Source organism: Biomphalaria glabrata, chromosome 10 (genome assembly GCF_947242115.1).
Source record: "Biomphalaria glabrata chromosome 10, xgBioGlab47.1, whole genome shotgun sequence".
In the NCBI taxonomy this organism is placed as follows: Eukaryota; Metazoa; Mollusca; class Gastropoda; family Planorbidae; genus Biomphalaria; species Biomphalaria glabrata.
This window is the reverse complement of record NC_074720.1, coordinates 26,018,813-26,032,574: the sequence shown is the minus strand read 5'-3', so window position 1 is coordinate 26,032,574 and position 13,762 is coordinate 26,018,813. Positions and strand designations below refer to the sequence as shown.

Sequence of the window (13,762 nt, the reverse complement as noted above, 5' to 3'; positions counted from 1 at the left end):
AGGATCATAGCGCATTGAGACACGTGATAGGATCATAGCGCATTGAGACACGTGATAGGATCATAGCGCATTGACACACGTGATAGGATCATAGCGCATTGAGACACGTGATGGGATCATAGCGCATTGACACACGTGATAGGATCATAGCGCATTGACACACGTGATAGGATCATAGCGCATTGACACACGTGATAGGATCATAGCGCATTGAGACACGTGATAGGATCATAGCGCATTGACACACGTGATAGGATCATAGCGCATTGAGACACGTGATGGGATCATAGCGCATTGACACACGTGATAGGATCATAGCGCATTGACACACGTGATAGGATCATAGCGCATTGACACACGTGATAGGATCATAGCGCATTGAGACACGTGATAGGATCATAGCGCATTGAGACACGTGATAGGATCATAGCGCATTGAGACAAGTGATAGGATCATAGCGCATTGAGACAAGTGATAGGATCATAGCGCATTGAGACAAGTGATAGGATCATAGCGCATTGAGACAAGTGATAGGATCATAGCGCATTGAGACAAGTGATAGGATCATAGCGCATTGAGACAAGTGATAGGATCATAGCGCATTGAGACAAGTGATAGGATCATAGCGCATTGAGACAAGTGATAGGATCATAGTGTGTTGAGACAAGTGATAGGATCATAGCGTACTGAGACAAGTGATAGGATCATAGTGCATTGACAAAAGCTATGAGCATGAAATTGTGCTAAATAAAAACAATTGTTTAAATATTTCTAATCGCACAGATTTATTATCATTAGTCTTGATCTATTTCAAATTGAATGACACGACTGATTTACACGAATGGATACAATTACACTTACTAAAAGCTTAGTTTTTGTATGAAAGTATTTCTTATGCTTTTCTTGTTATGTGCTAGGCTCTCTAGTCACACATTGAGCTCTTCCTTTTGTTTTGCCTAGTCATGTTGTTCTAGTTTCTAGACGTTTCAACCCAAGTGTCCTATTATCATATCAGAAAGAGAGATTCGCATGTATCCCTTCATTTTCACTCACAGTAATCCAACTAAAGGACAAAATATTGTGTTCTAAAGTTACCAGAACAAGCATAAAAAACAAACTTTAATACTATTCAAATTAGATCAAGGCATAGGTAGAGAAACAAAAGGAATAGCGCCAAAATATATGAAATTAATTATTGTCATTTGGTTGTTGTTTTTAAGAATTTCAATCTTTTTTATTTTAGCGGCTCTCGAAAGGGGAAAAGACGCTATTAGTTTTGTGTGGAATGTCTGTCTTTTGGTCTGCTGGACCGCTGGGGCATCACACATTCTTTCTCCATTCTTCTCTGTCATTTTTCTTTGATATAATTTCATTCTGATAATTCTAAAAAATATTGAAACTTGCCTTTTTTACCTCCCTGGGTGGACCACTTCCACACAACCTGTCTTTTTAACCTTGTTTTTTTTTTCAGGTTTCGCTGGAAGATACGCTACTTGTATTACGCAGCCTACTTAAAATTGAAACAAACTGACCAATCAGATGACCAGCATTCAATGTATAAGTATGACGTATTTCTGTTGTATTCACACAGTGATGAGACATTTGTTTTAAAGGAGCTTATGCCAGGTAATATATTTCCAACTGTCCTGCTGGGTGTATTGAACATGAATTTTACATTTAATTATTAACTGTAATAGTCTCCATGAGGTTCTAACCTTTAACCTAAGGGCCAAGACCAGTGTTCATTTCAGGTTTGCGAAACAGACACGTGGATGACACACAATAATAGTCTCCCCTTTCAGACTTTGCGATGATGTAAGTAAAGGTCATCTGTTTCTATGGCCCACGGTTAACGAGGATGTCATGTGGCCAGCACAATGATCAACCACATTTAATTTTCCCCAACTAATGTCAGGTACCCATTAGAGGTGGGTGGACTCAGAGAAGACCCCAAAATAAAAATTTCCAGTCTTCGCCAGGATTCGAGCCCGGGACCCAGGTTTGGAGGCAAAGCGCTTTACCGTTCAGTTACAGCGCCACCGACACACACTAATGCAAGGGAGAATGAATTTCATTGTAAACATATCAAAAGACCGGCTACTCTTGTTTAGTAGTTCCCAGGTTATAGAGTGTTTATTCTAAAGGCCCAGAAGTAAACACTCCCCCATACATTCCTAAGGCCAGCGAATTCTATTACATTAAATTGGACCGGCCCGTAAATTCAAAAATCAATTCCTAGATATATATATATATATATATATATATATATATATATATATATATATATATATATATACACTCACACACAAAACTCTCCGTCATAACAAATGGTTTTATTGACACTATCTGACTCTTCTTCTTCTTTTACTTTTTATTTAAAATAGATGATAGACTCTAGGAGATTTTCAGTCTGGGCCTTTTTTTTTTTACATCCTGCAAATCTAAATATTCACATAATACTTTGGCGGTATCCACTCCTTATTTTTTTTTGTACTTTCAAAAAAACTTCCCTCTTTTCAACAATCCCCCTTTTGGTAAGTAGGTGGATTTTCGTCTCTAGTCCAATAGCTTGGCCTTGTCAAACAGGCCGCAGCCTTTGGAAAATGCTTCCTGCCTTTTCTATTCGGTACGCTACGTCATGTCAAGAAACCCCATCGTTTGCTATAATGTTCTTAGGTATGTGGTACCAAAGTGGTGGAGGAGGCTTTAAATTAACGACAAATTTATAAGACCCCAAGACGCATTAGGAAAACCATTCGTTGCTGGAAGACTCCTGGTCATGTAAAAGGAATTGTAACATAACGTTCCAAGGTCGTGCGTCAGAACATTAACCGCTAAGGTCCAACGAGTTCAGGAAGAAAGGACTGGAAGTCCAAAACCAATCCCCCTGTCACAGTGCTGGGTTCAGGAAGAAAGGACTGAGCCAGGAATCTCGAAAGTCCAAAACCAATCCCCCCTGTCACAGTGTTAGGTTCAGGAAGAAAGGACTGACAGCCAGGAATCTCGGAAGTCCAAAATCAATCCCCCCCCCCCGTCACAGTGTTAGAACAAACTAGAAGCTTGAAAGGAAGGATCGGTCTTGCTTCTAATATGTTCCTCTTGGACACGAAAGAGAGGGAGGTGTCATGACCCTGCATTGCACACAGCTATTTGGCACAAGATTGTGCACCATGAAACACAAGAGAGAGATTGGTAAAAGATAAAGGAATTGAGAAGCAGAGTATCTTGAGAATATAACAATGAAGCTTTAGCGGTTTTTAGTTTTAACTCTAATTATTTATCATTCAGCTAGGATTTTGTACAGCCTTTTCGTTAAGGTTATTTGGCTTAGCTGTTGGCTAAGTAATATCTTAGTATTTCTAGCCCAAAGGCAAGTAATAACAGGTTAAATTTTGGTATTTCTTCGTCCACGGCAAGTGGGAAAATGAGTATAGGTGAGTGTTGAATGAATGAATCAGACCCCATTGCGCTTATAATATAGATTTAATGAATGAAAATGTTTAAAAGTGTAGATGATAACAACAGCAAGTAATTTATTCATTCAGATCAGAGAGTTACATTCACTCGACTGCTGATGATAGTATAGATTTTTATGTGCCTTAATGGTTCTTTAACTTATCTTGTTGTTTCAGTGTCCAGTTGTTGCTTTCTTGACAGCGGTTCCTTTTACCGTAGAGGTAGGCCCGTCAAACCTGTTAGCGGGTGTGATGAGATTGGGTTGTAAGCCAGCTTTAGTGGCTCTAAACTCTTTCGCAGAATGTCATTCGGCAAGATTTGAACAGTCTCGATGGCAGCACGTCCGTATGGACGCTTAGGGTGCATTGAAATAAACTGTTGTAAAAACAAATATTGCATTGAACAGGACGATGTGGTAGCAGTGATTCGTTTAATGGATGCGATTATGGAAAACTGGGAACTAACTTAAGGTGTAATCAAGATGACTAGAGTTTAGCCGGTGGGAATGGATCAAGAGCTGCCGTCTTCCAATCAAGGAGTTAAGAAGAAGTTCTTTCTTTAAGATGTGGGATCTAGTGATGGGACTAAGACTCAAAAACCTAAATCAAGCTAATCAGGTATTAGGAGTCTACTTAATGCTTGGGTCAGGAACTTAGTTGATAATAGGAACTTAGTCAATAACAGGAGCCCGTGAGTTAAAACATGTAACCAAACTGTAAGGGCCGGTGCCCTATTTGCGCCGAGCAGCCAATCCTACCATATAACACACAGATACACAAAGAATGCAAGTAAACCTAGTCGATGAGATGATCAAATTTACAGTTACAAGGGGAGATAATAATATAATAAATGTGGTAGACAATAACTAGTAATCCTTATTGTTTACAAATGGCCCACAGTAGGAAGGTCACTGGAGAAACATTTGTGACGCCAACTAGGTTTCGGAGGACAAATAAGAATGGGATCGCCCAATCAAGTCAACAATCAAGTCAACAATCAAGTCAACAATCAAGTCAACAATCGATTGGGCAATACTTAATGTAAAGACTATAAAAACAGGAGGAATGTAAAGTGATATAGTGTAAAGACTATAAAAACAGGAGGAAGGTGAAGTGATATAGTGTAAAGACTATAAAAACAGGAGGAAGGTGAAGTGATATAGTGTAAAGACAATAAAAACAGGAGGAAGGTGAAGTGATATCAGGGGCGGACAGGGTATCAAAATCGGCCCGGGCATTACCAAATAAACCGGCCCACAAATGGCATGTCATATATTTTCGGTTGGGGGGGGGATTTTTACCCCACTCCGCAATTTATATATATATATATATATATATATATATATATATATATATATATATATATATATATATATCGTAAATTATATAGAAGAGATAAAGCACCACGTGGCTAAATGTTGTTTGTTTACGATTGGTGAATGAGGTCCATTAAGATCACAACGAGATTGGACCCCAAAACGACCTGCTAATAACTATATATATTAGGGTGTGTGTATATGTAATTAATTAAATTATGATCTTTCATTCTTTCAAAGTTTTTTCTACCCTAGAATACTCTCTTCCTATAATTAGTGGAAAGACAGTACACACCGCCAAAGGGCAGCTAGGGAGTCCGGGGGAGCGCTGTGAGCTCCCCCCAGTGGGGTCCGGGGTGAAGTATTATTTCCGTTATTTTAATCTTAAAAAATGCATATTCTGAGGTATCTACAGTGCAATTAGCCTGCTACTCTTCTGCTAAAAAAAATAATAAAAAACCAAATCTGCTATTCAATGGAGTCCAGCGTTTGGTAGAAAATGGTAAAATGCTTTAGTTTTTGTATTGGAGGGGGAAGGGAAACCACAAAACCCCTTTTGGTTACGCTCAGTTTGGTAACTAGTTTGCTTTAAGTTGGCTGCACTGGGGCAGTAAGTAAAGTTTCTCTTTTAGACAATGAGGTCTGAGGCAAGTGAAGGTTTGAAGACCCTCCCCTCACGGCTACGCCCATGTGTTATATTATAGGTGTAAGCCTAATTCTCTACAAAATATATAAAGTTTGATAACGCATCGAAAACTGGATTGATGCATAGTCATGCATGTTGATCTGTGACTTAAAATATGCTAAATCAAGAGTTTTCCTGGCTGACTCAGGCAACCCATTCCATTAAAAGATAAGAGAAAGCAGAACGGTTAGAGAGGCACTTACTTAATGTGAAAAGCTCTTGCTTCCTCCTAGCATTATCAAAAACGCGATTTGTATATGAATATACCATGACCCATTATTTAAAATATAAATCTCCTTTCAATAAATATCGGATGTGACAGTGTTATATACATTATTGTAATTATTGTAATAATTTTCATCATTAATGACTTCATACTAAGCATAAGTTTGCCATTAATTATAATAGTATAAAAATTGATTTAGATCTAGATTTATTTTTTAATTAAATATTTTTTTTATAAGCCTTAAGTGTAGTATTTGTAGATCTATGTTATTAAAAATAAACAAAAAGAAACTTTCTTTTTCTTTCCAAATCGCAGAAAGTAGAGCTTTATACCCATATTGAGCTGTGAATAAGTTGGGTGGTTTGCTATTTCGCGGCTGTGTGTATGTGTTAAAGTTAATTTCTATAAAGTATTGTTAAAGAGCTAATTGTCGCACCTATCTTTATTTATTTATTTAATATTTTTTTGATGCGTTATATCAATGTTTTCTAATTTAACCTCTCTCATCCCTCTTCTTGGTTAAATTTCATTGGAACCATTAAAAGACTGGAGAGGGAAGGAGCGAAAAAAAATGGAAGTGCCATCAAAGGCCCATGCCGACCTGCAAAATGATTAGGCCAAACACAACCTCGAAGACTTCAAAGCAGTCCATGCCGCTCGTGCGTAGCAGAAAGTACGGCCTAACGTTTTGCAAATACGTACAGTGTATAATGTTTTGTTTTTCATATTCTTGTTGAATTTCAAACAAAATTAATTGTAATAAGAAAAAAAGAAAATGTGTTCGGGCCTTTGTGTCTTGCTGCTGTCACTTTTTTTAAAAAAAAGTTGTCTGCATTGAATTTTTTTTCCTTTCGTCGCGACCAGACCGGCCCATTTGGTACCGGCCCTCCGGGCATTTGCCCGTTTGCCCATATAGCCAGTCCGCCCCTGAGTGATATAGTGTAAAGACAATAAAAACAGGAGGAAGGTGAAGTGATATAGTGTAAAGACTATAAAAACAGGAGGAAGGTGAAGTGATATAATGTAAAGACTATAAAAACAGGAGGAAGGTGAAGTGATATAGTGTAAAGACAATAAAAACAGGAGGAAGGTGAAGTGATATAATGTAAAGACTATAAAAACAGGAGGAAGGTGAAGTGATATAATGTAAAGACTATAAAAACAGGAGGAAGGTGAAGTGATATAATGTAAAGACTATAAAAACAGGAGGAAGGTGAAGTGATATAATGTAAAGACTATAAAAACAGGAGGAAGGTGAAGTGATATAATGTAAAGACTATAAAAACAGGAGGAAGGTGAAGTGATATAATGTAAAGACTATAAAAACAGGAGGAAGGTGAAGTGATATAGTGTAAAGACTATAAAAACAGGAGGAAGGTGAAGTGATATAATGTAAAGACTATAAAAACAGGAGGAAGGTGAAGTGATATAGTGTAAAGACTATTACAACAAGGGGAGGCGACGTTCAGTACTAGTCTAAAACAGATGTGAACACGATTCAAGTAAACCAGAAGATGATGCTATGAGGAAGTGATCAGCCACAATGTAGGAGAATATAATCTACCAAATAAAAACACAGTGATGGTCAATGATCTTTTTTATAATTACCCATGTCGAGGAGGACAATATAATTAATAGTAATGTGGCAAACAGAGTTATTAAAGAAATAATCAATAAATACTTTGAACCAACTCTTCAAGAGTTAAAAGTAAATAGTGATGTTTAAATTGTCTACTTACGCACAATAGTTTGAGTAGCGAGGCTACCTATCAAGAAGGCTCCAGTTCAAATCCCGACTTGTTGTGTCTGCTGAGCGCCTATAGGCAGCAACATTTTTTCCCATATACCCCTCTCCCACAAGGGTCATAGCGCTCTGGGTATGTTAGAAGCATGAACTTTGAGCTATGCAAATAAATAAGTAATAAATATAAATACATTCAAATATTTACAAATAACCCACTCAAGTTTGGGTCAATATTTAACTCTGAGAGAAAACCCTAAACATACAGAACAAACAAAAACATTAGAATGTGGAATGTCAAAGTTTCAACTTCATCCGAGATTTGGTGCGAGGGAAGTGACGTGTACACACTTCACCTTTTACCAGACAGAGTCAGTTGGTATAGGCTTTGAAACAAATACAAATCAAAAGAATTTTCGGTGTAATTGTCAACTCTGCACAATTATTCATTGGCGTAGACAAGACATGAACCAATAAAAAAAAATTAAGTCAAATCAATTACTGGTAATTAATTATATTGTTTGATACCAATTAATCCTATAGTATTCACATAAATATCTAAATATATAGAGTTTTGTCCCTTGAGATGTCCTATACGTCATTTCTGTCATACCCATTCTTGGATCAAGTTAAAACTTCAAACTATTATTTATTTTACTCAGCAAACCATGAATCAATTTAAAAATTAACCAATTAGTCAATTTTTTATTTGTAAATAATTATTTTGTTTGATACAAAATAAGGGAAATAGCTTCTACATTATTGAGGAGAGGTACAGTTGTAAGTGTTGCGTTATTGTCCCTGAGATAAGCTTTGTTTTTTTTTAAAGGATTTTTTCAAGCTTTGCTTCTTTAGAACTACAGTCACGTGGTTTGAAAATACACGTTCATGGCCGTGACTTCGCAGTAGGAGAATACATTGCATCCAACATTGCAGCGGCTGTCATTAATAGCAGAAAGACTTTAGCTATCCTGACTCGGGGCTTGTTGACTAGCCACTGGTGCAACTATGAACTACAGGTCATCTATCTGTTGAGCTATCTCTCATATATAAAATAACGTAATATATAATAATGAGATTAGGAACTGTGTTCTGTCATTTTTCATATATTTTGCATGACTAAATAAACTATCCACTTTTCTTCAGATGGCCAACAATGAATCAATCGATACAGGAAGACCTGTCTTGGTATTTCTAATCAAAGACCCACTCTCCATCGATGAACTAGGACGAGAGTTGCTGAACCACATCCGCTGTAACACCTACACTAGCTACCCTAGCAACGAACAAGCCAGGAGCCAGAGCTACATGCAAATGTTCTGGGACAAACTGGCACATGACCTGAAGCAGTAACAAGAAATGAGAGATCAAGATACATTTCGTCCTTGTTATTTTCTTACCATAGACACTTTGGTTCCTAACTTCCTACTTATCTTACGGAACGGAAGTGGGAACGAAATCTGACAAAATAAACCTATACAAGATATGTTGAGAAATAAGCCCCAAATAAACTTAACATTTCTCTCATTTCTCTTATTTGGGGCATTTGAAAAGTTACAAAACTCTTGGCAGTTCACTGTTGCAAAAGATTTGTATTTTTCACTATCCAAACTAGAATCTATTTTTCCACGTGGTAATAATGTGAACGTTTTTGTTTTGTTTTGGAAGGCGAGGGGGGTGTCTATCACTAAGGTTACTGTCAACTACGTTATTACACCACTATAAGATGTGGGTTGATACATTTTTACACCACTATAGAGATGTGGGTTGATACATTTTTACACCACTATAGAGATGTGGGTTGATACTCAATTTCTTCACCACTATAGAGATGTGGATTGATACATTTTTACACCACTATAGAGATGTGGGTTGATACATTTGTACACCACTATAGAGATGTGGGTTGATACTCAATTTCTTCACCACTATAGAGATGTGGGTTGATACATTTTTACACCACTATAGAGATGTGGGTTGATAAATTTTTACACCACTATAGAGATGTGGGTTGATACTCAATTTCTTCACCACTATAGAGATGTGGGTTGATACATTTTTACACCACTATAGAGATGTGGGTTGATACTCAATTTCTTCACCACAATAGAGATGTGGGATGATACATTTTTACACCACTATAGAGATGTGGGTTGATACTCAATTTCTTCACCATTATAGAGATGTGGGTTGATACATTTTTACACCACTATAGAGATGTGGGTTGATACATTTTTACACCACTATAGAGATGTGGGTCGATACATTTTTACACCACTATAGATATGTGGGTCGATACATTTTTTACATCACTATAGAGATGTGGGTTGATACATTTTTACACCACTATAGAGATGTGGGTTGATACATTTTTACACCACTATAGAGATGTGGGTTGATACTCAATTTCTTCACCACTATAGAGATGTGGGTTGATACATTTTTACACCACTATAGAGATATTGGTTGATACTCAATTTCTTCACCACTATAGAGATGTGGGTTGATACATTTTTACACCACTATAGAGATATTGGTTGATACTCAATTTCTTCACCACTATAGAGATGTGGGTTGATACATTTTTACACCACTATAGAGATATTGGTTGATACTCAATTTCTTCACCACTATAGAGATGTGGGATGATACATTTCTTCACCACTATAGAGATGTGGGATGATACATGATTGTATGTGTTACAAATGAAATGAAACGGCCCGCTCTCTTTCTCTCTCTCTCTCTATCTGGAACCCCAATTTTTAATTCACCCTGCGTGTCATCATTGTTCGGACATAGACTTTTGGGTTTGGAACAACCCACTTTATAACGTCCCCGCACCAGCAGAAATACAAACACGCTTTTTGCCCGTAAAATATCTTATCGCTTCTACACTACCTCCTCAACCCGCCCACAGTAAAAAAAAATAGTGAGTCAGAAGGAACCAATATTTCACTTGACTTGGACTTCTCAATTCAATAGTGAAACATGGAATAGACTCTTTCTCTCTATCTAGACATTCGACAGCTCTCCACCACGTACACCCCCCCCTGTAATAGACTCTTTCTCTCTATCTAGACATTCGACAGCTCTCCACCACGTACACCCCCCATGGAATAGACTCTTTCTCTCTATCTAGACATTCGACAGCTCTCCACCACGTACACCCCCCATGTAATAGACTCTTTCTCTCTATCTAGACATTCGACAGCTCTCCACCACGTACACCCCCCCCCCTGTAATAGACTCTTTCTCTCTATCTAGACATTCGACAGCTCTCCACCACGTACACCCCCCATGTAATAGACTCTTTCTCTCTATCTAGACATTCGACAGCTCTCCACCACGTACACCCCCCCCCCATGGAATAGACTCTTTCTCTCTATCTAGACATTCGACAGCTCTCCACCACGTACACCCCCCATGTAATAGACTCTTTCTCTCTATCTAGACATTCGACAGCTCTCCACCACGTACACCCCCCCCCCCTGTAATAGACTCTTTCTCTCTATCTAGACATTCGACAGCTCTCCACCACGTACACCCCCCATGTAATAGACTCTTTCTCTCTATCTAGACATTCGACAGCTCTCCACCACGTACACCCCCCCATGTAATAGACTCTTTCTCTCTATCTAGACATTCGACAGCTCTCCACCACGTACACCCCCCCCCCATGGAATAGACTCTTTCTCTCTATCTATACATTCGACAGCTCTCCACCACGTACACCCCCCCCCAGCTTTCACCCCCCCCCTATTTTATTCCACTGACAACTCTGAGCTTTTTGAAGCCTCTTCTAATTGATCGACCACTCACCTCACACTTTTTAGCTTTTGAATTCTTGATATAACACTTTTGGTACTTTGAATTATTTTATTGTGGAATCCTTTAATAATAAGGCTAGCAATGTACAGCATTAGATACCGCAAACATTTCTTTAGACCAGAATCAGTTTCAGGCCTAGAAGTAAAAAAAACATTTTCCTTAGGCCCCATTGCCCCACCTTACCTTTCCCCACATTTCTTTGGGCATTGTGTCCACTTAAAAAAAAAGGAAATATTAATTTGCTTTTAATTAACTGCTTTCGTTTAGACTCTAGACTTATCTTTTAGATTCAATTAGGCTAAGTTTTGTTCTCTAGTTAGACCATGGAATAGCAGCTTCGATGTTGTCTTTTTTTACAACTCACTGCCGATTGTAAAATTATTGAAACACTTCGTTGACCGCGATGTATCAGTATTGGGGAACTTTTTGTTTGTTGGTCTCTGTTCAAACCTATGTGTACAAAGTTCATTCATTTTCCGATGTTGAGGTAGATATCATTTATTAGAGTAAGAGATGGTCACAAAATATAATATTTTCATTTACCCTATCTGTCAAATTCACTGTCATTTTTTATGTTTCTGTTCCTTTAGTATAGTTACATTTTGGATATTTTATCTTATCTTATCTTATATAATACAGACGTTATCTTAAAATAGTTGATGATTACGTCCTACGCGTCGTGCATTTGGTCATGCATATTAACCAATGACCTAAATTCTGCCAAGTCACTGGTTTTCCTAACTGCAACCCATTAGATTCTCTAATAGCACTAGGGAAGAAGGAGTATTTGTACAAATTTGTCCTAGCATATGGGATGAGGAATGTGACTTTATCTTTATGTCTTTCTGAGTATTTTATTAAATTTTCTTTTTGTATTTGAAGATTTTGTTACTGTTGACATGATATTGTCGTGTGCTACCTATAAATGTACTTATATACACTACCGTAAAGGTGGATTACTTAGTTTATTAATATTTGCATAAGAACTGTCATCAGTAATTAAAGCAAAACTTAGATACAATGTAAAAGAAGTTAATAAAAGTATCGACAGAAAAAAAACAGCACCATTTAATAACAAGAAAAAGAGAAACTTCCTTTTTTAAAATTAAAACAAAGCTTTTATTAAATGTCATCTTATCAATTAGTTTGGATCATTCTTGTCAATAAATTTGTAATAGATCTAGACTAACACATGACTAACACATGACTAACATATGACTAACACATGACTAACACTAATATTTTTGGGCGATTAGAAATATTTTTACCAACTGTTTTTGTTTAGTGCAATTTCATGCATTTAACTTTCTCACTACGCTAGGATTCTATCACTTGTCTCACTACGCTAGGATTCTATCACTTGTCTGGACCAGCTGGGAAGGGGGGAGAAGGGGGTAACAGGGGGATTGCTTTGTAAATGTGTTTATTTAAAAAAAAAAAGACAACTAGTTGAATGCGAACTTGAGGCCTCCTCAGGCCAGTACACTAGCCACTGTGCTAGACAAGTGTGTAGGAAAACTTTTCTCTCTACCAAGAGACTAATTCAGCTTATACCAACTTATCAGTCAAGTAAAATTTCTTTGTCTTGTTCGAGATACCAAATAAAAACTTAATTACCAATAGTTAATTAATTAATTGATTTTTAGTGGCCCTCGAAAGGGTAAAAGATACTATTAGTTTTGCGTGGCCTGTCTGTCCGTCCGGTCTAGATCTCAGAAACTAGAAGAGAAAGTGAAAATCGGGCATCATAATATTGTGATAACTTAAGTGAGGCAACTCAACGAGGCACATATATCTTTATTTACACGACATCACCGATACACAAAACAACATCTATCATTCTTTTCACTTCGGCTCTCAACTTGGGCGGATATCGTTCTCCTCTTCTAATGTTGACATCCTTCCCAGTCTATTCTATAACAGTGCGCAACTCTGTACTAGCCTGGATGGCGGTGCGCATGGCTGAGTTATAACATTGCCCCCTTCTTAGAGCTTTTCGTCCCGAAAAGAAACTGTGCAGTGGAGTTGAAATAAGTTTTGTAAAAAGAAAGCTTATATAAGAGAAATAAATGCACATATTTAGCCATATCTCTCTATTTTGTAAAATTTATTTCCTTTTTCCTATATCAAATAACATTATTAATAACCATTTGTTTTACCACAAAGCAAAATGCTACAAAATCAGTGAGAGTTACAAAAATGACAACCTTAAAATAATCAACATACTCAAGTAATACCAGTGCCTTAGCCGAAGTTAGGTCCCTGGTTAACATGAATGACTACATGCATGACGCGTAGGAGGTAATCATCTTCTTTTTTAAAGTAACGTCTGTATTATAAGATAAGATATAAATTATAAATTAAAAAAAAAATCATTACCGCAACTATCAGATCACACAATTTACAAACAGTGAAATAATTATCTAAGCACCTAAATATATTTACAGCTTTTATATAGCGCTACTTTCATGCTTATAGCATGCTCAGAGCACTTTGGTCCAATCTCATTTG

The 13,762-nt window shown here is 37.2% G+C and overlaps 1 protein-coding gene across 1 annotated transcript; it reads left to right on the top strand.

Annotated features, from left to right (window-relative positions):
* Positions 1 to 1,536: 1,536 nt before the first annotated feature.
* LOC106075163 (toll-like receptor 4) lies at positions 1,537 to 8,955 on the top strand. Its single transcript, XM_013236087.2, has 3 exons — positions 1,537 to 1,626; positions 8,279 to 8,442; positions 8,570 to 8,955. The coding sequence occupies exons 1-3, from the start codon at positions 1,554 to 1,556 to the stop codon at positions 8,774 to 8,776; spliced, it is 444 nt and encodes a 147-aa protein (XP_013091541.2). The 5' UTR covers positions 1,537 to 1,553; the 3' UTR covers positions 8,777 to 8,955.
* Positions 8,956 to 13,762: the final 4,807 nt, after the last annotated feature.

Bases quoted from the DNA above. Each gene is read 5' to 3' on its own strand.
- LOC106075163 (XM_013236087.2), top strand. From the start codon at position 1,554: ATGTATAAGTATGACGTATTTCTGTTGTATTCACACAGTGATGAGACA. The intron at 1,627-8,278 runs GTAATATATTTC...TTGCTTCTTTAG, and splicing joins TTTAAAGGAGCTTATGCCAG to AACTACAGTCACGTGGTTTG. The intron at 8,443-8,569 runs GTCATCTATCTG...ACTTTTCTTCAG, and splicing joins GGTGCAACTATGAACTACAG to ATGGCCAACAATGAATCAAT.